This window comes from Phoca vitulina, unplaced genomic scaffold, assembly GCF_004348235.1.
Source record: "Phoca vitulina isolate PV1807 unplaced genomic scaffold, GSC_HSeal_1.0 scaffold4, whole genome shotgun sequence".
Classification (NCBI taxonomy): domain Eukaryota; kingdom Metazoa; phylum Chordata; class Mammalia; order Carnivora; family Phocidae; genus Phoca; species Phoca vitulina.
The window spans coordinates 61,242,815-61,268,668 of NW_022589707.1; the positions used below are offsets into that span (position 1 = coordinate 61,242,815).

The window sequence follows — 25,854 nt, forward strand, 5'->3', positions numbered from 1 at the left end:
AAAAAAAAAAAAAAAAAAAAAAAAAAAAAAAAAGAAGCACTGAGCTTGATAGCTCATCACAGTCCATCAAGCCTCAAGAAATTAATATCACATATATACTCTAAATGGTATGCCTGTGTGGAAGGGGAGGTTAACTGAGCAACTGAACAGGTGATTGTAGACATACCCTAAAGGAAAAGAAAGCGGAAAAATAAAAAGGACAATAAAAAAATGGGGTGTATGGGTGGCTCAGTCAGTTAAGCATCTGACTCTTGATTTCCGCTCAGGTCATGATCTCAGGGACCTGAGATCAGCTCCGCCTCCGGTGGGCGCTGGGTGCGGAACCTGCTGAAGATTCTCTCTCCCTTTCCTTCTGCCACCCCCTCACCCCCCCCAACCCCTGCTTTCATGCTGCTCTCACTAAAAAAAAAAAAAAAAAAAAAAAAAAAATTATTACTTTGGGAGAAGACAAAAGAGATGTAATCCATTCTACAGTACTTCACACATTTTTATTGCCCTACAAAGTGGAGGCAAACTCATAATTTCTTGTACAATTGAACTTGAGAATCATTTCCATAATACTGTCCTTTTTACAATGCAAACTCTGCTTCAAAAACATTCTGAGGAATAGCATGCCTCAGGTGGGTAAATAAAGAGGTATTAACTTCTGCTAAGTTACTATGACTTTGGAGATAAGAAAAAGAAGAGGAAACAAATACAGATTTTGGTTTTGTTGTTAAAAAGAAAAACTAAAATAAGGAGAGGTCATGAATTTGAAAATTCAGTTTTGAAGAAAGACGCTATGAGGAAAGGTGTGGTTACAAGAAATAAAGGGACAAAGGGAAATATATGTTCATATCAATTACTGTAAGAAAAAAAGTATAAAGTAAAAACAAGGGAAGTCACTCACTTATTGTAAGCTGCAGTCAGTCACTTATGATACAACCTCATCAATACTATGTGTCTTGCTTAACAAATTAATACTCACTTGACATCTTTTCACACTAATATATAGTTCTATTTTTCTAAAAATATGAGTTCACATGATTTAGTTTCTATATATCATTTAATTTCATTATTTTGGATGTGACTGTTTAATCGTCTTTCTATACTTAACTGATGTTTTCCTCTGATTATAGTATGTTGCTGTATTGGATCATAAGTTTAAATGAAATATACCACTGTATTGTACAAATGCACTAAAAGTCAAAATTTTTATACTCAGATGCTAGTAATTGTCTTTATAGCAATATTTTTATATAGTTCCAAACAGGACTTTGAAATTATGCTTGGGTGTTCATTTATCATTTGAGTTATTTTCCTTCGGGAATCAAGTATAAGTAGAGTTTATAAATTCTATAATTTTCATCCTTATTCAGGTATAATTTACACATAATAAAGTACATCTCTTTTAAATGTACAGTTGGTAAGTTTCACAAACATAACCTGTAATCGCCACATCAATAAAGATACACATTTCCATCAACCTAAAATATACCATTTTCCTTTCTAGTAAATCATCCTCACCCTGGGCCCATATTAGATTTGTTTTTTCTAGAGTTTCAGAATCAGAGTGTCTGACTTCTTTGGCTCACCATGTTTTGGAGATTTACCCATGCTGATGCAAGTATCAGTAATTCATTCCTTTTTATTACTGAACAGTATTTCATTGTACCAGATGTACTACATTTGGTTTAGCTATTCTTCTATTCTAAGTTGGATTTTGGATATTACGAGCAAAGTTACTATAAACATTTGTGTGCAAGTTGTTGTGGGGGCATAAATTTTCACTTCTCTTAGACAAATAACTAATAGTGGAATTGATGTTCTATGGTAGTGTATGTTCAACTTTTAAAGAAATTGCCAAATTATTTTTCAAAGTGGTGGTACCATTTTATATTCCTACCAGCAATGCAGGAAAATTACAGTTGCTTTACATCCTAACCAACATGTGGTACTGTCTTTTAAAATTTTAGCCATTCTACTGAATAGCTAATGGTACCTTATAATGGTTTTAATATCCAATGCTTTGATGACCAATGCCATTAAGTATCTTTTCATGCACTTACTGAGCATTCATATATCTTTTTCAGTGAAATACCTTTTCAAATATTTTGCCAATTTTAAAAAACTGGGTTGTCCAGCTTTTTATTATTGAGTTGTAATAGTTCTTTATATATTCTGGATGCATATCTTCATATATGTATACTCTATGTAATAAATACACACAGATACATACACACATACAAAGACTGTGTATCTCTGATTTATTTATTTTCCTCTCCCAGTCTGTGGTTTACCTCTTAATTTTCTTTTTTTTTTTAATTTTTTAAAAAAGACTTTATTTATTTGTCAAAGAGAGAGAGAGAGCAAAAGCAGGGGGAGCGGGAGGCAGGGGGAGAAGCAGGCTCCCCACTGAGCAAGAAGCCTGATGTGGAACTCGATCCCAGGACCCTGGGATCAAGACCTGAGCTGAAGGCAGACGCTTAATGGACTGAGCCACCCAGGCACCCCTACCTCCTAATTTTCTTAATTGTGTCTTTCAAGGAAGTCCAATTTATACCTTTTTAAAAGATTTGTGCCTTTTTTTCCTATCTAAGAAATCTTTGCCCCATTTAAGATTGCTAAGATTTCTCCTATTTTTCTTCTTGAAGTGTTAATGTTTTGATTTTATATTAGGTCTATATCTTTCAAATTAATTCTCATGCATGATGTTTGGTAAGGGTGGAGTTTCATTATTTTTCCACATGGATAACTAGTTGTTTCCACACCATTTACTGAAAAGACTATTCATTACTGCCACTGAATTACTTGAGCACATTTGTTGAAAATCAATTGACTAGATACTTGTGGGCTGATTTTTGGACTTTTCCAATCTCTTTGATGTATTTATCCTTGTGTGAATACCACACTGCCTTGATTACTATATAATCACTCTTGAAACTAGGTGGTATGAATTTTCCAACTCTGTGTATCTTTTCCAAAACTATTTTGACTATTCAAAGTTATCTGCATTTTCATATAAATTTTACAATCAGCTCATCAATTTCTTTTAAAAGTCCATTGATTTGGGATTGCTCTGAAGCTATAGATCCATTTGTGGAAAACTGACATCGTAATATTGAGCTGATCCATGAACATGGTGCATTTCTTCATTTATTTAGATTTTCTTTACTTTCTTTTAGTAATACACTACAACGTTCAGTGCAAAGTTGTAGCTATAGTTTGTTAAATTTATCTCTATTTCATGTTTTTTCAAGTTACTGTAAGTGGTACTGATTTTTAAATTTGTTTCTAATTGTTTGTTGCTAGAATATAGAAATATAACTGACTTTCGAATATTGGCCTTGTATTTTATGACCTTGCTAAACTCACTTATTAATCATAGTAGACTTTTATAGATTCCTTAGAATTTTCCAAATATAAGATCATATCCACTATGAAGACATTTTTATTTCTTCTTTTCCTACCTGTTTATTTTTCTATTTCATTTGAAGATATTTGGTTTCTGTGATGGAAGATACATAAAGTCTTTAACATGCCCAACTAATCTAGACATATAAAGACTATCTTGAATTCATTATATTTTTGGTTAACAGTCTAAAAGTCAGAAATGATGTCTAGGGATATAAATATAAAGCAATTAAGAAACTCATATTCTAGAATGAGAGATTTAGGAAAACCTAGATTAATCTTTTATGTTTCTTCAAATGCATAACAGAGTGGGGTTTGAGGAAGTATCACTTACCTACTATAAAGCTGACAGGAATTTGAAGGAAGCAATTAATGTACAAAATGCTATTAACTGAAAACAGTAGCCACGCTCAAAGTAAAAGGTAAATGAGAATTTATATTCATTTAAGCCATAAATTCTTTAAACTCATTTGAGAATTACACGGTCAGATCTTTTAGTTGAACAGTTTTCCCCAAGAATGGAGAAGTTTATTTCCTCTGCAAGGCAACTGTTTAAAATTACTCTGAACACAACTCAGGGAGAGAAAAAGAGACGATCTGGTTCACTTGCCAACACGTGAGAAGCTCTGCTATGACTCTAAAGGTGAATGAGGGAGTCTGAAGAAAGACCGTGTGAGAAATTTTAAAGCAGAAAATTATTTTTAAAGCCCAAATTATAAGATTAGAGCATATCATATAACAATAAATTATATAATTATATAATAAATCAAAACTCCAATATGACGTGCAAGTTTCTTCCTGCCCTCAAAGCATGATTTCTAATTCCAAGTCAGAATTATTTGTGATGCTAAAACTAAAAGGAACAAATACATGTATAATCGCAATTTCAGAGGAAATAAGAACTGTCCCACATTGCATTAAGAAACCAGCATTTTAAACCATGAAGGCATAGTTGCTCAATTCACAGCGTGGCTTTCTGAATTGGTCTCTAAAATTAAACGGTATTCACTATTTGCCCAATATTAGTTTGTATTCAAAACCACTTTACAGTCTTATGAAATAAAAGTGATTCTAATTGTATAGAAAATAGACAATCCATCTCATGAAATATACTTTTTAAAGCATTATGTTCAAGTACATGTCTCTTCGTTCAGGCAGCTGTTTGGGGTAGTGTTATAGCACCTAGCTACACAAATCTTGAAAGCCTTGTAATCCGGTGTGATTTACAGTTCACACGTGCATGAGCAGAATGGCATCCTGGTAAGTATGGTTCAGAGGGAAAGCACCCCTAGGTGGAACTAAACTATTCTCCATGCCTTATTCTCCTCATGTGAAAATTGGTATCTACTTCACGTGTCAAAAGGAGGGATAAAAGAATAAAATGTGGTATGGACATGAAAGGACGTTGGGCACTATTACTATGATGATGAAAGTGATAAAATCTCCCATTACCTTTCTATATGTTCTTAAATGTTTGGTCCATTTTTGAGCCGTCTTTATAAATGGACTTCTATAACAATATGTGTACAATCTAGCACATGTAGGATTGAGAAAATGCAAAATTTAAAGTTAGGTTATTATTTCAATTATGAATTCACACTATGCATATGCTGTGATAGTAAAATTTAGGGGTTAAAAGGGTCTGTAATAGGGGAAAAAGGCTGTGATAGGACAAATTCACTAAACTATAAACATGACTTACTGGCTCTGTGACCTTGAATGTATTAACATTTCTAATCCTTAGTTTCCAGATTGTAATAAAATGAATATAATAACTTAAATAAATATTATATAACACATATAAAAAGCTTAACTAAGGACCTAGTGCCTAGAGAGTATTTCACAAATGTTTACTGTTGTTTTTACCTGGATAATGTATTAATAGCTAGATAGGGGTGAATGCATTTTTAAGTACTATCTGTGCACACTCTCCCAATTACCTTGTTTGAATCACACCAGCTTTGAAAACAGAGTACGTTTTTGAGAGTCAACAACAGTAGAAAGGTCAAATACTTGCACTAAAGTTCTGAGAACCTTAATTTCAGTTACCATCAAAATATAAAAGTATAGTTTATGTGATCCCTTTAAATTGAATTTTTTAAGTCTTCAAAAATATAACAAGTGATAAAGTCAGCAACAATCAGTCCCTCTAAACATATGTGACCAAATCAACTGATATTTATGCACAATTATGATTTATATGACTAAAATGAGATACATGTAGTCAAATCAGCCTTTAAGATCCTTTAAGAAAAAAATACATTTTCTTGCTACTTTCTAAATTTGTTTACTTTGCTTCCACAAGGAATGGATTGATCTTTTTATTTTTTAGCTATAAAGGATGAGGTAACAGGAGCCAAACTGTAATAGACATTTAAATTAAAAATTAGGTATTTTCTAAGGTTATAATTGACAAATAAAGGCTAAACCTAAAATACAAAATGAGGGGTTTATGTCTTCAGCATGACTTGTTTCTAATGTTTCAAACAATTATCTTGTTTTGATGTGAATTATTTCAATAAGAACTGCCCCCTCTCCCCCTCAGGCTGAGATTCAATAGGTAAAGGCAGATAAATCAGTTTTCCCTTTTCCTTTCATCTATTATCAGACCAAGCAGTGTCCATGCACTGTCCTTTAGAGTTTAGATGACGATATTATACAGGATTCATTGGATCAGTTTGTTGAATTCTCTGGTGAGCTGTCAAACAAAAACTAACAACTATAAAATTGCATTTACAATTTGCTGAATTGAAGTCATAAAGATCCTACATGTTCAGTGTAAATGATGTGAGAGGTTATGCTGAAAAATGATGAGTTGAGTGCCTTGTTTTGCAGACATTTATTCTAATGAAAGTGATATACTAGTCAAAAGTGGCACTTAAATGAAGTCAAAACTTCAAAATTTTTTTAAACCAAAGAATTTTTAATGTAGACTTAAGCAAATCTAAAAAGGGAAAAGCTATAGTAGGATATAGTTACAGTTCCTACATAATCAATTCTTTTATTCAGATATTCTGTAACAAATATTTATTGTGTGCACACCAAAAACCTAAAAAATATACCTAAAAGAAAAATAGATACACACCACCTACTCTCATTATACCAGAGTTCTTGGATTGTAAGATCACATGGTGCTTTTAAACATTTTTGTAGAAAGTGTCTCATTTTTTTTCTATGTTTGATCACATTTCATGACCTTACTCTGAACTTGATAGATTTTAAAATATTTGACTTAATTGTACTTGAGCAAGTGGTGCTAAATGCATATTTATTTGCTTTCACTGAGATTTGCTATTAGTATCTAGAGGTTAAAGTCCTACACAACAAAGCTTTTGCCTCTTTCTTGTATTTGGGTACTGTGACATATTTTTCCTTTCTTATTAGGATTTAGATTAACATAACATACTCTATATTTAACATTTAAATTTTTTAAATTCATCTAGGAAAATGTTTGCTTTTAATTTTTGGTTTCAAATTTTTATTTAAATTCTAGTTAGTTAACATACAGTGTAATATTGGTTTCAGGACTAGAATTTAGTGATTCATCACTTACATATAACACCTAGTGCTCATCACAAGTACCCTCCTTAATATCCAACACCCATCTAGCCCAACGCCTGCCCACCTCCCCCCATTAACCTGTTTGCTTTTAAAAGCTAGACCTTAAATATCTAGATCTGAAATGTTTAAACTTAACTGTAAGCATTACTTCTTTGAAATGAATTTTGTATCTAACCCAATCTTAATCATAAGAACTTTGTTCTACCCCTGTATTTCAATATAGAACAAAAGTAGTTGAATTCTTTAAAAAAAAACACTGCCTAATACATGCCACTTCAAGGACTATATACCACATAATAGGCATAAACTTAAATATTTTCTAAAAATGCTATACCTTCTCAAGAAGTGACATTTCTTGATTTGAAAGCTAACTCTGATTTTTCAGGTTTAAATAGTTATGCATACAAATATTTAAAGGAAAAAATTTTGAATGCTAATCTGTATATATTGGCCCCAGAAAATGTCTCATTAAGCCAAAGTCCCCTTTAAAACAAGTCTTTGAAGTTTCCACTGTTTTTAATCTTCTATCTATCACCAGTAGTTGTAATTTAAAAGTTGTAATATCCATGGTCCCAAATCCATAGTGGCCGTTCCTCTTGTCTAACCACAAGGGAGGAACGTGAATACAAAACCCGTAAGGACTGAGAATTCCCATGAACATGGTGATGCCCTCACTGCCCTCCATTACAAATGACACTTCATTATGCACAATCACAAAATCAAGACTCTGATAAAAAGTGAAACTCTCAATTACCCCTTGTGCTGTAATGGCAACAAAACCTCTTATTAAAATGATGTGAATGAGGCAAAAACATTTCAAGATTTAATGTACTTCAAATGGAAATCTTCATATGGAAAACCAATGATTTTAGGTAAAAAATTAAAAAAAACTTTTCATATTTAGAAATTACATATGCAGGTGTGAATCCAAAATAAACAAGTACATATTTATTTCAAAAACTCAGCATGCATTTATATTTTCTTTTGAGTATTATAACCTCTTCCAAAAAGGACAGGGAAATATTTAAGACCTTCAGATTAATTTATTTTTTATTATGTGTAACTACAATTCCTATAAAATCCTCACCTCCAGAAGTGTCATATGACTCAATGTCAAAAAGGCACTAAACACATATACTAAGGATAAAAGCATGATGAATGTTATTGACCATAAGTAGCAGTACTTGCCAGAAAGCATTTACAGTTTAATGTAAATGGCACTGAAGAGCAAATATACAATTTATTAGAAATTTCTCATATTGAAGCACAATTTTCTCCTGTAACATCATTTTCCTGTCACTGCTGTCCTCCAGTGCTAGGACGGCTGTCTGGACTTAAAAAGAATACCTAAGTCTTTTTTCACAGTTCAAATGCTTCACAATTGTTACTATGTCTTCCTAAAATGTTCTATTTTAGGTAAAAGTTGGCAGAATCTTTAATTTTTATATATACAAGGAAAAAATGTTTAGATCTCTCACCATCCTGGTCAGTCTTTCCTAAATAGTCTCAAATTTTTCAGGATTCTTCTTTTTTTTTTTTTTTTTTAAAGCTTTTATTTATTTATTTGACAGAGAGAGACAGCGAGAGCAGGAACACAAGCAGGGGGAGTGGGAGAGGGAGAAGCGGGCTTCCCGCCGAGCAGGGAGCCCGACGTGGGACTCGATCCCAGGACCCTGGGATCATAACCTGAGCCGAAGGCAGACGCTTAACGACTGAGCCACCCAGGCGCCCTCAGGGTTCTTCTTAAGAGAGGGTATGCAACATCAAACAAATGAATTGCATTGTGGTATAACATTAATCAGACTGCCTGTCCATCCACCCATCCAACTAGTTATTGATCACTACATAATATGCAGCCTCTAAGATGCACCCAAGTGATCTCTGGCTCCTGATGTTCATGGAGTGTAAGAGGGACCTATTAACTCTTCTATCAAATAAAATACAAAACTGATGGAATGTCACTTTGGATATTAAGTTATGAAAAGATGACGGATTCCAGTGTGGATACTCTCTTGGCTCACTCCCTCTGGGAAATCCAGTTTCCATGTAGTGAGGCGTCCCTGCAGAGAGGCGCTCATGAAAAAGCTGGAAAGTAGATCCCATAAACTGTGAGATAAAAGTTCGTTGTTTCAAGTCACTAAATTTTGAGGCAATATGTTTTACAATAATAGGTACAGTATGTCATTTACATAGTGGTAAACAAGATCAGAAAGGTCCCACTTAAAGCTGTAACACCCAAAAACACATGAGTTCTTAAAAATTATGCTGCAAATCCATGTCTGAATAAAGAAAAGGGTCCAGACAAGAATTTAATATAGATATTATTTTTTCTGGTAAAAAAATTAATAATGGAAATTATTTTTTAGAAAAGAAGTATACAGCATAATAACATATACATATTACTGAGGAAATTCAGTTTGACTACATCTGCCTTTCTTAAGTAGACATTGTCCTCCTTTCTAAATCCCCATCCCCATCAATATAATTAAATGTTAGCATGATGCTTTTTAAGTTAATCGTTAACTATTAACATACATTTTAAAAGATCAATTTTATTGAGATCAAATTTATACAATAAAATTCACCAGTTTAAGTTGTCTAATACAGTGAGTTTTCACAAATATATATATAGTTGTGTCATAAATACAATAGCCACAATATAGCACATTTTTATTGCCTCAAAAATGCCTCTTAAATGCTTGCAGTTTAAAGTACAGTATGAAGGCTTTTCTGTCTGCCTTCTTTAGTCAATATAATAGTTCTGACAGTCAAATATTGTGTTGAATATATCAGTAATTTGTTTCTTTGCATGGCTGAGAAATATTTCATTACACAGGATACAATACAACTTGTATATCCTTTATCAGTTAAAGGCATCTGAGTTGTTTCTAGCTATCATGAACAAAGCTCCTATGAACACGTAAGTATGAGTCTTTGGGTAGATATATGTTTTTATTGCTCTTGAATACATAGCTATGAATAGAATTGCTGGCTGATACGGCAAGTACATGCTTAACTTTTTAAGAACCTGCCAAACTATTCTGCAAAATGGCTGTGCTATTTTGCATTCCTGCTGGCAATGAATGAATGTTAAATTTGCTCCACATCCTTGTCAATGCATAGTATTATCAGTCTTTTAAATTTCAGCCATACTAGTGGGTGTGTAGTAGTACCTCACTGTGGATTCAATTTGCATTTCCCCAATGATTAATGATGTTGAGCAGCATTTCATGTGCTTAACTGTGTATCTTCCTCGGTAAAGTGTCTCTTTAATTGATTTGCACATTTTTAATAGGATTATATATCTTCTTATTGAATTATAAGAGTTCTTCATATCTTCTAAATAACAGTCCTCTATCAGATAATTGTTTTTGCAAATATTCAGTCTTTAGCTTGCTTTTCCATTTTCTTGAACAAATGTTTTAAATTTTGATGCAGTTTAATTTATCATGTCTTTCTCTTATATTTCTTGCTTTTGTGTCTTAAAAGATCTTTGATTAACCCAAGGTCATAAAGATTTTTGCCTGTTTTCTAGAAATTTTATGGCTTCAATTGTTGCACTTAGATCTATGATCAATCTTGAATTAATTTTTGCATATACTGTGGGACGAAGGTCAAGTGTTCTTATTCTTTCTTTTAATGTGGTTATTCAATGGTCCCAGAACCATTTGTTGAAAAGACCATAATTTCCCCCACTGAATTATTCTGGTGCATCTGTCAAAAAGCAATTGTTCATGTCTGTGCAGGTCGATATTGGAACTCTCTTCTGTTCCATTAATTTGTATTTCTATCCATATGCCTAAACCAGACTGTTGTGATTAGTGTAGCTTTGAGGCAGTGAAAGTTCTTCAACTTTGTTCTTTTTAAAAAGTCTTGGGGAGATTTTCACTGAGATTTCCTTAGTCTGCAGATTTGGAGAAAATTGGAATTTTAACAATACTGAGTATTCTTACCCATGAACGTGGTCTATTGCTTCACTCATTTAGGTAGTCTTTATTTTCTCTCAGAAGTATCTTGCTGAAGTTGTCAACATATCATGTCAGGTTATCCTTAAGTATTTCATGTTTTTGATGTTAACATAAATGTTATTTTTAATCTGAATTTTCCCAATTCCTTCTTGTTGCCAGTCTGTAGAATAGAACTGATTTCTGTACATCAACCTATGCCCTGTAACCCTGTTTGACTCACTTACTAGTTCTAGTAACATCTTGGGTAGATTCCTTAGGACTTTCTACATAGATGACATCTCATCTGTGAATAGGTTTACTTCTTCCTTTTCAATCTATGTGCTTTCCATTTCTTATTCTTGCCTCACTGACCTAGCTATGAGCCCTAGGACAATGTTGAATAAAGTGGTGAAAGTGGACACACTCACATTGTTCTTTTACTAGAGAGAAAGGATTTGGTCTCTCATCATTAAGTCCGATATTAGCTGTAGGTTTCACGTACATGCTATTTATCACACAGGAAATTCCCTTATATTTCAAGTTTCCTGAGAGTTTTTTTGTTGGCCTCTATCTACTGAGATGAGCATGTGAATGTATGATCTTTCTCTATTCTTCTATCAGTATGGAAAAGTCCACAGGTTGAATTTCAAACATTAAATCAAACATGCATTCCAAAAATTAATGTCATTTAGTCATAATGTATTACCCTTTTTATATATTCCTGACTTCAATCTGTTAAATTTTTGCTTAAGGACTTCTGTATCTATGTTCATGAGCAATATTGGTATGTAATGATTTTTGCTTTAATGTCTTTTTCTGACTTCAATATGATGGTAAGGCTGGCCTCATAAATGTAGTTGAGATGTGTCCTCTCTTCTATGTCCTGGAAAAGTTTATATAGAAGTCATGTTATTTCTCCCTCTAATGTTTGGTAAGATTCACCAATGAAACAAACTGAAACTGGAATTTCCTTTGCCAGAAAGCTTAGAATCTAAATTCATCTTCATGTGTACATGTACACACATACACACACATGCACACACTATTTTTTTGTGAGTGAGCTTTGGTACTTTGTCATAGTATTGTCTTCTAAGAAATTTAACCATTTATCCTAAGTTGTATTTATCAGCATAAAGTTCTTCATAATATTGGCTAATCCTTATAATAACTGTTAGGTCTATAATGATGTCCTCTCTTTTTTTCTACCTTATATAATAAATTACCCCAAAATTTATAGACATTTTATCTTCCATAGTTTCTCTGAGTCAAGAATTCAGGAGATGCTTGACTAGGCAGTTCTGGCTTGGTGGTTCTCACTAAGTTCAGTCAAATGTTGACGGGGGCTACTGGCATCTCAAGGCTTTACTGAAGCTGGAAGATCTCCCTCTAAGGTGCTGCCCTCACATGGCTGGCTAGTTGACAGGCTTAAGTTCTTCCTTGTATGAGCCTCTCCAGAAGGCTGTTTGAATGTGTTCTCAAAATGGCAGCTGGATTTCTCCGGAGCTGGTGATCCAGAAGACCAAGGTAGAAACCACATGCCTTTTATAGCCCAGCCTTGGAAGTCACACATCACTACTTCCTTCATACTCTAATCATCAAGGCTAGTCAGGGGTCAGTGTGGTGGAAGACTGAACAAGAGAAGCAATACTGGGAAGAGAGGATCATCAGAGGATTATTTACTTTGAGGATGCTATGTAGAGGACATGGTAATGTGACAGAAACTGACTTGGGATTGGACAACATAAATACCATAATATAAGAAGAATTCATTCACTGAAAGAGTGATTTTTGAACTGAGACTTGATAAGAGGGAATCAGTCAAGTAAAGATCATATGATTTTTTTAGAGGAGGGTATAAGACAGAGAATGGTACAAATAAAGGATAATAATTTGAACATACTACATTTGATGTGCCACATGAAATTTAATTAAATTTGAAAGCCACATGAAGATCTCAAGTAGGAAGTTGAATAACTCTCAAGCTTGGACAAGAGAGGACAAAGCTTTAAGTAATAAAAGGAAATAGAGAATGGGACAGAATACCTAAAAAAAAAAAAAAAAGAAAGAAAGAAAAAACAGAAAATTTCCCAAATTCAAGTGTTCAGATTGAATTCCAAGCAAAACAAACAAACACAGATCTAGTTATAGCCTGATAAAAATTTCAAAAACCAAATTAAGAGGGGAAAAAACTCCAAAACAGAAAACCAGAAAGGACTACAAATCAGATTAATATTAAATCTCCCTTTACCAATTGTAGATATTAAAAGACAACGGAAAATATCTTTGTAGTACTGAAAGAAAAGGATTTTTAACTCAAATACTATACCTACTTATTTTTGAGGGCCAAATAATACATTTTCAGACATGTAAGCCCCCTGGCAGCTATGTATGACCCAAAGGAAATCAAGAAGGCTAGAAATAAATTAAGTCAGGTTCCACTAGAACCTTTATGCCTTGAAAAGTGACACAGATTGAATGACATAAAATTACATTTCATTTTCTATCAATTCACTCATACTTGACTCTAGACGGAATAATATTTTCCTAACCATAACATTATAGATACTACTTATTGGTTTTAATTTTTGAATGAACTTATAGAAAAGCTACCTAAGACAACTGTAGCCATATAATAGACAGTAAATGTCATAAACTCTTGCAAAAGTTTTTAACTAAAAAAAACCTGATAGGTGAAAGTTTTATAAAAGCAATCATTAAATTTTTATCTAAAACTGAAAAATCAAGAAATGAAGAAAAGACTTCTATTGGTACTTCCAAAAGAACTAAAAAGAGAAACCAGTAACAATGGTTTCCTCTGCAGACTATCAGATCCTGTGCCTTTGTTAGAAAAGGCTATAAAATCGACTCTCAGTTTTCTAACAATCTACACGATCACCTAAGAAGGCATCAGAGTTTTCAGAAAAAAATAATAATCACTAATATTTTATTGAATTTCAACTTTTCCGGGGCATTCATTACATGTTTTAACTCATTTAATACTCATCTCAAATGTATGGGGGAGGTACTATTATGATGCCCATTTTATAAATGAAGAAACTACAGGGAGATTAAACACTTCCATAAACACATACATCTAAATGATTAAGCCAGAATCTGAATCCATGAGGTCTGGCTTCATGGGAAAAAAAACAGTTACTAGAGAAAGACAATTATTCCTAGTACTAAGTGCATAAAGAAGTATCAGTGAATACATTAAATAATATTTATAATTTGTAACAGAATCAGCTGTATGACTGTACCTATCCTCTGGCTATACTATAATTCAAAGATATTTTTCCCCTTGTCCACAGAGATAGAACATAAGAGATTGAGTGAAATGTCTACATTTGGGACATCTCTAGCAAAACAACATCACAGAAAGCTAAATTATGTATCCAAAAATAAATGGAAAGTAGTTTGTATAACTTTTAATTAGTCTCCTAATATCTAGAGATTCCTACTTTCTTTCCATGGGTATATCCAGTATTTTTATCTCTTTTGAACTATTATTTTTTCCTAATAACTTCATAATTTTAAGTTTAAAAGTATTTTCTCCATAACTTTACATGGGCCAACAGACATAAGGCTCTTTTAAGGATCTCCAAGAAAAGCATCACTTAATATGTTCTGATATAAAAATGAATTGTAAGTAGATAAACCTGCAGATTCAAATGAACCGAATCTAAACTATTTAAATTATTTTTTACATAATGCAGGATCTGACAATAAGAAAAGAACTTTTTTCTAACTTTTTAACTATATGACATTTGGCAAGTTACATTCTATCAAGCACCAAAAAGATTATAGGTTTTCAAATAACTTACAACATTTTCTTTTTAGGTTTTCACCAGGTAACATTGAAATATACAATAAATACGCTCAAATAAAAAAAATTTAAAAGAAGAAATATACAAAAGAAACATACTAAGTAGTATGAATCTAAAGTCAAAAGGAGAGTGGTAAATATGTTATGCACTATGCATTATAGAGCATGAGTTAATCTAGAGACCAGCTGGATTGACAAAGTACACAGAATCGCCTAGAGCATGGTACTGAACCTTAGTCAAAGCTGTGAGATGTTTGGCAATAATCATTGGATTTATTCCTTCTACCTGGATTTGGTGGAGTCCAGGGGTTTTCAATGATTTCAGTGAGAAATCCCTACCATACATAGACTTGGGACTTCTTGGTACCAAGATGCTGCATGCACATGCATGCCCATGGTGGTTCAGCACTGGGAGACCAAGTCCTGTGAGGCCCAGTAGAGGGATGATAAAGAAGACTGTGTCTGAGTTTGCCACGCCCACCCTGTTACCGCTTTTCTTTCTCCCGAAGCTGCTGTGGTGCATCATTTCTGACTACGAACTATTCTGATTCCTGTGAGTCCTTTCCTAATCAAGTATGTAAAGTAATTACATGATATTAGCATAATACTTATCATGAGTGCTTAGTTTTAAATGACATCAGTAAAATGAAGGAAATAGTAATTGTTTACTGATACTCTGAGTCAGGCCTAGACTTTCACTCCCCCAGGAACCTCACCTGGTTTGAGCTGAACCACTTCTTAACTCATATAAATGATGTGGAGTTGAAAAACACGTAAGCCTTGAAAATTATCACATTAAAATACTCGTAATTTCTCCAGTGTGTTAAAAATGTCATATTAATGGAGTCTTTGTTAGTAGCATCAGTTCATAAACTCAGGTATTGTCATTTAAAGTTTAACAAAATAAAGCAGACTGAGGTCAGATGGAAAATGATTCTCTGTGAGTGTGGATAAAGTCACAGAACTTCACTGTGTGATTTCAATGCGTATCCAAAAGCTGGCACCAATTTCATACACATTTCCAGGAAATAAGTAAAAATCTTGACCTCTAATACTTCAGAAAGAATCACCATCCAAATCTCAGTTTCGTTCTTCTCATCACTTCTCGCTTCCTATCTTTCTCCCACTTGTATTTTTAGACCCATGGCTCCCAGATCTGTGCTTAGTAGTTAGGAAAAATATCAAACTAAATTTACTAATTTTTCAGATATCCCTTTTTGAAAATAAATTTCAGTAACCACTGAATGTGACAGCTAAGACACCAATTAACAAGAAATATAAAACCACACCTATTTTAAATTCTTAGTTTTAAAAAGTTCTTTAAAAATACAGGTTCTAGGGGCGCCTGGGTGGCTCTGTCGTTAGGCGTCTGCCTTCGGCTCAGGTCATGATCTCAGGGTCCTGGGATCGAGCCCACATCAGACTCCCTGCTCAGTGGGAAGCCTGCTTCTCCCTCTCCCACTCCCCCACTTGTGTTCCCTCTCTCGCTGTGTCTCTCTCTGTCAAATAAATAAATAAAATCTTTAAAATAAATAAATAAATAAAATAAAAATAAAAATACAGGTCTAGTTTTGGGATTCTGTTTTTGTATTATTACTTTACGGAGAACTACCACCTAAAATATATTCAGAGGACTCAAATATTATTTTTAATAAGTTAAAATTGAGAAAAGACTTTCTCCTTATACTCAATAAAAACCCTGGGTTAAATAATTTGGGGGGGACAAGGGAGGGCTAAAGGTCCCACTTCAATATCAAGATTTGTGCAAAGTGAATGAGGAAATAAATGTATGCCTCTAAAAGATGAAAGTAATATTCTGTAACCTCAAGGTCAAAAAAGCAGTATGAATGATGAGTGCTACCAGGAAGAAGAGATCACTAGGGGATATGTAGGTCAAGGAGGACTTCTTGGAAGATAAGGGATTTGAAATATGTTCCTCAAGATAAGCAGGTTCTAAACAGAAGACAGTATTTTAAACAGAAGAAATGACAGAGAGAAAGGCACAATAATAAAACAATAATTCACAAGTCACATTTGAAGGAATATGACTACCCACAGGGAGAGGTAAGTGATAAGACTGGCTGATGAAAGATTTCAATACCAGGGTCAAGAGCTTAGATTCTGTACAGAATGGGGGCCCCTGGAGGCGTGTGAAGAGGAGAGGCACATGATGGATGTGGAATTTTCACTTCTACCCACAGGTCTCAGATCCTCCAGTACTAGAGTTACACAGAATGAGTTCATTCCTTTTTCCATGATAGCCCTTCCTAGAGTTGAAAACTGCTATTATTTTCCTCCATTTGGAGGAAGGATGAGAAGGACAGACTGAAGAAGAGAGAGATTGAAATCAGGAGATAGTTGAGAAGCCGTTTGTAATTTGTAGGAGGTTTGAAATAAAAGGATGGCTATGATTTCATGTAACTATAAACTTCCTTGCAACTGAAAAATGTTCTTATAAAAAAAAGAAAGAAAAAAGAACAATGTTCTTAACAAGTTGAATGTGTATCTTACTTATTTCACTTTAAAATTCACTTCAAAGCCTAACGGGCAGCTTTAAAACCAACTTCTCTACCGACAGAGGAAAGTGCTGTCTCAAGAACAGACAGTAATCTGCAGAAAGACAGTCAACATTTCCTGAGGGAGCCCACACACACGGCTCTAAGAGACCATCAGACAGTTTTTTCTGTGCTCTTTCCAATTATTTCACATACTTTCCTCAGGACTATGGGTAGTCTTGAAGCATCAACATAGCACCCATAAAAGTCATTGATGTTGCATTCTTTAAACATTTCCTTCAGCATTAAAGGGTATTTTCCAACTGAAAAAGTCTAAATTCTAAAACTTAAACCCATGTTTGTGCAACATAAAACCCGCTGCAATAAAATCCTCGTGTTACCCTCTTTACAGCAATATTAACTCATTGATATTTCAGAGTATCTGGCCGTGACATTCTGATGGTAACACCAAAACATTTTCATAATTGCCCACACTAAATAATGTCCCCTCTGTCTTCCTTTGTAGGATCGATGGAAAAATATTAAGACATAAGCAACACGATATTTAAAAATAAATACCCTATACCAAATAAAATGGATTTCAAACCTTGACCTTAGTTGGCTCAGGACTACTTTCTTATCTGTTTTCTAAGCTACAATTTTCAGAACCCCCAGGACAGGATATATATTTCAAGGTCCAAAAGAATGTACCCTCTGTCCTATTAAGTTGGCAAAGTTACAGTTTACCAAAGATTAGTCCTATAAAGTCTATAAAGAGATTTTTTAAATGCATGTATTAACCTCAAATAATTTAGCCAGTTTATCTAAAAACATGTACTGCTGGATACATGTATAATCATTTCAATTTCAATTTACTGTATAACTAGTTTTATTAAAAGGCTTTAGAGTCTAAATTCATATTTGTTGAGGACTTAAGCAGAAATTTTATGCAGTGAGGCACACTAACATAGTTCAGTAATTAACCATATTGATTCACACTGTACACTTCATATCTTCATGTCGTTCTAAAATACCATAAGTTTTGGTCTTAAATTACATTTGCATAAACTAATTACAATAAAGAAGGAAACATTAAAAACTAAAGGCAGGTGTTGAGTATTTAGATAAAATCTTCATTGTAATTACATATAACTAGAAAACTAAAATTCAACAAAATGTTAAGTAATAAAATTATACATATCTGAAGCCACATATTTACCTGACATTGCCCTTGGTGTTTCTGAGAACTGTTGCAGCAAAATTCTGTGTGACACCCACCAAGCTGATTCCATCCACTTCCACAATCTGGTCATTGACTTGTATTCTTTGGGAAGAGGAGAAAAATTAGCCACAATTAACTTTTCTGATAGTACATTATCATTTTCAATACATGAGTTGACAAAGTACTTGATTTTATGATACTCTTACTGACCCCAAAATTTGTCTTTTATCCACAAGGTCCGATCTTAGTCAAATGCTTAATGTTTTTATTATTTTAATTTTTTTTTTTTTTTTTTTTTTAAGAAAGGCAGACTGCCACATGCAGAGCCTCATTTGGATGTGTCTGGAGTCTTGGAAGCTTGACTACCCTATGTTCTCCTACAAATGGACCTTGAGAGCTTGTTTGGAAGCTCTAGCAGGGGAGCGCAGAACAGCTCTCCTCTATCGGGGAAGGTCATCCTCTTCAACCAAGCGCACAGCTTCGGGAGGGATGCACGTGGAGTGGTGAGGGAGAAAGGGGACACCTGCCTAGTCAGCCAGATGAGCCGAATCAACCCTGGAGAGCAATGGGGTGACAGATGTCGCAGCCAGATCGCCCTCACATCCTTAATGTTTCTAAAAGATCGTCTTGTACGGTGACTAACATAACATAATAAAATTAAAAAATAAATAAATAAATAAAAAATAAAATAAAATAAAAGATCGTCTTGAAAAATAGATTGTTTTGAAAAGCAATACTAAATGGAGAGATTCAGTTTGCCCAATATTCATATTCCTATCACAAAGAACTGGTAACTGCTAATGTATGACATACTTACATCATTTTTGGTCCTTAATAAATTACATAAAACAACAGATCCAGCTGAAATATGCTGTGGGCCTCATCCCTAATCCTGCTTTCCACCTCTCCTCTTCAAGAAAAAACATCAGGAATTGCAGGGAATCCTTCCTATTCAAGTTGTACGCTTGAAACAGATAATGCTCATAACTGTATGTATGTTTATGTGTGCACACACGTATATAAATGCATATATTTATTTATGTTTAGGAGCAATATACAGTATTAGTGTTGTTTAATGTATAATGCTTTTAAATTTATATGCATGTTTTATACATACCATTTTTTTATTCCTCAAAAGGAAGTATTTCTCTCTTTTTTTTCCTGAAGTATTTCAATCATGGAGAAATGCAGAGGGAATTGGTAATAAACACCCATGTACCAAACACCCAACTTTATCAAATCTCAGCACTGCGCAATATTTGAGTCAGATTTTTTCCTAAAGAAATGTATTCCAGAAAAGCTAGAGCCCCTTTATTATTCATCTCTAATTCTAGTCCCTTCACTGCTTCCATAGATGTAACCATCATACTAATTTTGATGCTCAGTCTTCCTATGGACGTTTTGAAGTAGAAATAATAGTATACATGAATATGCACAATGTGTACATCTGCAGTTTTCAAACATTGTGAAGTGTGCCTCTCATTCCATAATTTAGTTTGCTTCATTCAACGTTATGTATGAGATTTATCTACAGTTATAAATACCATTCTACTAATTCATTTTAACAACCAGGTATATACATCTTTTGTGAATATATCAAAATATATTCATCCATTATCTGCAGATGGACAGTTACATTGTTTTCCATTTTAGCCATTATGAATACTGCTCATATGTGTCTCCTTACACACGTGTGTGAGTTTCTCCATGATATACACCTAGAAATAGAACTCCTGAATCAAAGAACATATGCTTTTTCAACTTAAACAGACAAATTTTACTTCAAAATGCTTATGCCGATGCGTATTCTCAGTAGCACTGTATGTATGAAAGGTTCTGACTTCCCACACTCTCACCAATACTTGGTATATTCTGACCCTTTAAATACTGGTGATCTTGTAAGTATAAAAAGACATGACACTGTGATTTTAATTGCATTTGCCTGATTACCAGTGTGGCTGAACGTTTATTCATATCTTTCTGAGTCATTTGTCCATTTCTGCAAACTGTTAGATCATGTCTTTTACCCATTTTTGTTGATGTTGTTGGGTTGGGTGTCTTTTTTCTTATTGATTTATTGAAGATGTCCTTATACATACTGCATACTAACACTTTCTCAATTAAATATGTCGCAAATACCTTTGTCCCAATCTGTGGCTTGTTTTTCACATTTCTTTGAAAAATGGTGATTTTGAGGAAAACAATTTTTAAAAATATAATCACATTTGAAATTTCAGCTTTGTATCAGGTAGTTCTGTGTTTTGTTTCAGGAACCCCTTTCTGCCTCAAGGTTATAACAACATTCTATTATTTTCTTCTAAAAGTTTTAACATTTTGCCATTCTGCATTTAGGTAGTTATCCACCCGGAAGTTATTTTTTATTATAATATGTGTTAGCAATCTATTTTTATGTTTTCCAAGTGTTATAAACAAATGCCTTAATAACTTTTAATAAGAGTTCACTTTTCCTCCACTGATTTGTAGTGCTGCATCTGTCAGGGTTTCAAATGTGCATCAACATGTTTTGGGTTTTCTACTAGTTTCTACTTGTCTGTCTGTCTATCTCTGCACACTCTATTGCTTCATAATTAGTTTTGACATTTCATAGGATAATTCCCTCCACCTTGTTCATTGTCCTCAAATTTTTCTGAGCTATTCTTGAGCTTTTTCTCTTCATAATTAGTTTTGGACTTACTTGCCAAGTTCTATAAAAACACTCGTTGAGGTTTTAATAAAATCATACTGATTTTTAGATTAGTTTGGGGAACACTTACATCTTTATCATATTGACACTTCCCACCAATAAACCTTATGCCACTATAATTACTCTGGACAAGTGTTGGGTATATCATATGTTGTTGCCATGTGTTAAGAAGAGTTAAAGTTTGAAAATAAGAATAAAAAGGAGAGCAACCTATCTTTTCAATATGATTTAGGCACATTATTTAACAGGTCCACCCAAGGATAATTTGGGGGAATGTATTTTCATTGATCCACTGTTTAAAATTGATTAAAATCCTGGATATACTTAAGTTGCATGTTAATTTGCAGATTTTTCTGTCCTGAATAAATTCAGATACTTTCCTTCTGTTAGAAAAGATAATCCCATAGGCCATGGTTTATTTCCCTGTAGAATATTAACTAGTTTTATATCTAACTTAGTAATGTTATTCTAATACTACTTTATTAACTTGTCTTTAACTACGCATGTCTAAAATGTCCTTTGAATCACATTTACCACATCTCACTGGTTCTCTCATTAATTAGTGAGTTAAGTAAAGTCTAATCCGTGTTCATTTTATATGTATGAAAGTCATTTTTTTAACTCTCTGAATATAAGCCTACGATAGCTTCGGAGCTTCCACCAAGATGCCAGAGTGGATTCACAAAGCCAATACAACTGTTACCACAGAAATACGTTTCATGGGCTGTTTAAGCCCAGGAATAATTGCTTGGTCCCTGGACTGATTCTAAAGCAGCAACAGAGCACTATCTTTGTTAACATGGTTTTGTCCTAATGTAGTACTTTTTAATTTTTTTCTGGCTTTGGCCATTTTGGTTCTGGATCTAGTTTGCTCTAAACAACAATGAAAAATCACTCCCCACTGGTAGCAGCAATGAGTAGGAGTGTAATTTTATATTCTGACCATTCAAGACGGCTACTGGGATTATAGGGATCTATTATCTCTCATGTGAAAGATGATAAAAAAAATTTTGAGTTACTATCCTTTAATTTTTTTTTGTCTATTTGTGGGCTTAAACTATTTCATAAACAATTTCCTGAACACTAGAAAGTAAAATAGCCCTTTGAAATCTTGACTGGTGAGTTTTTGTGTTTCTCTGATTACTTAAAGCTCTTTCCGAGGTTGTAGAACTGAAGCGACAAATTCTGTGTTGTTGTAATTGAGAAAAGCCATTATCTCTCACTGTGTATGCATGAAATATGTTCCTAACATAGAAGGGTATTAATAAATTAAATTATAAAGTCTTGGAAGTTAAAGGAGTGATAATCTGGTTCAGAGAGAATAGCAAGCACTTTCATAAATCTTATATTCTAGTATCTTATGAAGACTTTAAATGTGCTAGACATTTAAGAAAAAAATCCTTCTTAGAGATTCTGCTAGAAGCTCAGAAATATTTTTATAGAAAGCCCAGTTCACATAATAGAAGTGAATCTTTAGGCAAATAAGACTAATTTAATAATTTTGGTTTAAAATACATACCTATATTTTCTCCATGATTTTGTAAAGGTATGGGTTTGCATTTTCCAAATGAAAAGACTAGTTAATCTGAACTTCCTAATATTCTGATATGGATACTGATCATATTAACAGTATCCCTACATAAAGCTTAAAAAGCATAAGAAAACCAAATTGTCTTTAACTAAACTGAATCATAATTCTGACAAACTTTTATATTGATGGGAATTATGTTTTATAGAGTGTCAGCTTAAAACACGATTTCCAAGATTTTTAGTTATCTTGAAAACCTTGGTCATAAAGCATAGCTTTTAATACATATAACTCCACTTAAAATGTTAAAGTTACAAAAAATAAATAAAAAATAAAATGTTACAAAGTTACTTTAACTTTGCATCATGTTAAGGAATGTGTTTATCTTTACAGTTTAAGAAGACTATAAAAATTGTGTGCGGCTGCAGAAAATAATAGCTACTGGTCTGGTATTGCTTGTGTATGACAGACAATCATTATCAAGTCCCTATCTACCTGCAAAGGTTGTTAACTAGAAGTTGGTTAAGTAAGCTGTAAATTAAGTGTAATATGGATAACTGGGACAATGCTAGCGCCAACAGTTACAGAAAAAAATATATTGTGTAGGTGAGGTAATGGGATGGATTTTTTTTTTTTTTTAGAGAAAGGATAGTAGGTTAGTCCAACAGTATCAGCCTGTTCTAGGATATCAGAGAACAAAATGAAGATCAAAACTTGAGTGTGCATAGCAAGTTGAACAAGGTTTGAAGAAGTGATTTTTATTTGCCTTGGTTTATACCATCTGAGGCCAAAAAAGAATTTATAAAATGAGCTGATTTTTTTACGAAATGCATTCAGCCTTGAAGGACTTATTCATAATATAATTTAGAAGAAAAGAGTATAGTTCTTCTACTACTAGAGTTACACAGAGTGAGTCAATTCCTATTTCCATGATAGTCCTTTATATATTTGAAAACTGCTATCATGTTCCTCCATTAGGGGTAAGGAGGAGAAGAGACTGAAGAAGGTAAAGATTAAAATCAGGAAGACAGTTAAGAAGCCATTTGCAATTTGTAAAAAGCTTGAAATGATAACAGCACAAAATTATGAATGAGAGTTTCTTTTACTTCATATCCTCACCAGCATTTGGTATTGTCAGTGTTTTGGATTTTGGCCATTCTAATAGGTGTAATGGTATCTCATCATTGTTTTAATATGCAATAACTCACAGACTGGGAGAAAAAACTTATACATCATATATCTGATATGGGGCTTGTATCTACAGTATTATAAAGATGGTTACAACCCAATTACAAAAAGATAATCCATTTTAAAACTAAGTTAAAGAAAGACAGATAATGTATGATTTCACTTACATGTAGAATCTAAAAGCCAAAACAAACCAACCAACCAAAAACGAGGCTCCTGGGTACAGAGAACAGATTGGTGGTTGCCAGAGGGTAGGGGGGTGGGGGGGTGGGTAGAATGAATGAAGGGGGTCAAAAGGTACAAACCTCCAGCTACAAAATAAGTAAGTCATGGGGATGTAATCTACAGCATGGTGACTATAGTTAATAATACTGTATTGCATATTTGAAAGATGCTATCTATCTTAAAAGTCTTCATCACAAGAAAAAAAGTCGTAACTATGTATGGTGATGAATGTTAATTAGAGTTACCATGGTGATCATTTCACAATGTATACAAATCATTATGTTGTGCACCTGAAACTAATATAATGTTATATGACAATTATACCTTAAGAGAAAAAAAAAAGTGGGCAAAGGATCTGAATAGGCATTTCACCAAAGAAGATGCCCAAATGGCCAAGAAGTACATGGAAAAGATGCTCGAATCAACAGCCACCAGAGAAATGCAAGAGGTATCTTCACACCCACTAGGAGATGGTAATGATCAAAAGACAGATAATAACAAGTGTTCATGAGGATGTGGAGAAATTATAACCTTCATACATTACCAGAGGCAATGTAACTTTGTGCAGCTACTTTGGAAAACCATCCAGCAGTTCCTCAAAAGGTTAAACATAAAGTTGCCACATGACCCAGAAATTCCACTGTTAGGTATATACCAAGAAAAATGAAAACATGTCCGCACAAAAATTTGTACATGAGCAGCATTATTCATAATAGCCAAAAAAGTAGAAACAACCCAAATATCCACCAAACGATGTCAGAATAAACAAAATGTGGTATATCCATTCAACAGAATATTATTTGGAAATAAAAAGGAATGAAAAGTGATACATGCTACAACGTGGATGAACCTTGAAAGCACTCTGCTAGTGAAAAAAAGCCAGTCACAAAAGACCATATATTGTATGATTCCATTTATACAAAATGTCCAGAAAAGGCAAATCTCTACAGACAGAAAGTAGATTTGTCCATAGTTTTTAAGATTAGGTTGCTATTATTCTCTTATAAATGTTATTCATATTCTGTATGTTATGTTTTGCAAATATTTTCTCCTTGCCCATAGCTTCTCTTTTCATTTTGTAACTGTGTCTCTCAAAGTAAAAAAGTTGTGATTTTAATGAAATTCAAATTGCCAGTTTTTCCTTGATGGTCTGAGCTTTTGTGGCTGTGTCAGAAACCTTTGTTTAATGTGATGATACAAGGATTTTCACCTATGCGTTCTTTTAGAGGTTTCATAGTTTGAACTCTTACGTCTAGATCTATGTTAATTTTGATTAATTAATCAAAGTTAATTAATTATGGTGTGGTAACATTTGTGGTTTAGGTTTCTTTTTCGTCATATGGATAGCTAATTCTTTTACTGCTATTTGTTAAAAAAAACTGTACATTTTAGCACTGAGTTATCATGACACTTTTACTGAAAGTTGACTGACTATATACGTCTTAATCTATTCCTTACTTTCTATTCTATCCCATATATTTTAATTTTTATACCAATATCATATAGTCTTGGTTACTGAGGCTTCGTAGTAAGTCTTGTAAAATCAAGTAACATCAGTCCTCTAACTTTATTCTTTTTCAGAATTTTTATTCTAGGTCCCTTGCATTTCCATATGCATTTTAGAACCGGCTACTCAATTTCCTTAAAAAATAAATGCCTGCTGGGATTTTAATTGATATTTCTTTGAATCTACAGATGAATATAAGGACATGTGACATCTTAACAATGTTGAAAATACTGTTATAAACATTGCTACGTCTCCATT

The 25,854-nt window shown here is 33.4% G+C and overlaps 1 protein-coding gene across 12 annotated transcripts in view; it reads right to left on the reverse strand.

Moving 5' to 3' along the window:
• PPP1R9A (protein phosphatase 1 regulatory subunit 9A) overlaps window positions 1-25,854 on the reverse strand; it is a 297,335-nt gene that overhangs the window by 96,414 nt on the left and 175,067 nt on the right. For all 12 annotated transcript variants that reach the window (XM_032402107.1, XM_032402108.1, XM_032402118.1 and 9 more), the window contains exon 5: window positions 18,442-18,546. In XM_032402107.1, coding sequence (XP_032257998.1) covers window positions 18,442-18,546 — 105 coding nt within the window. The remainder of the gene's footprint in view (window positions 1-18,441; window positions 18,547-25,854) is intronic.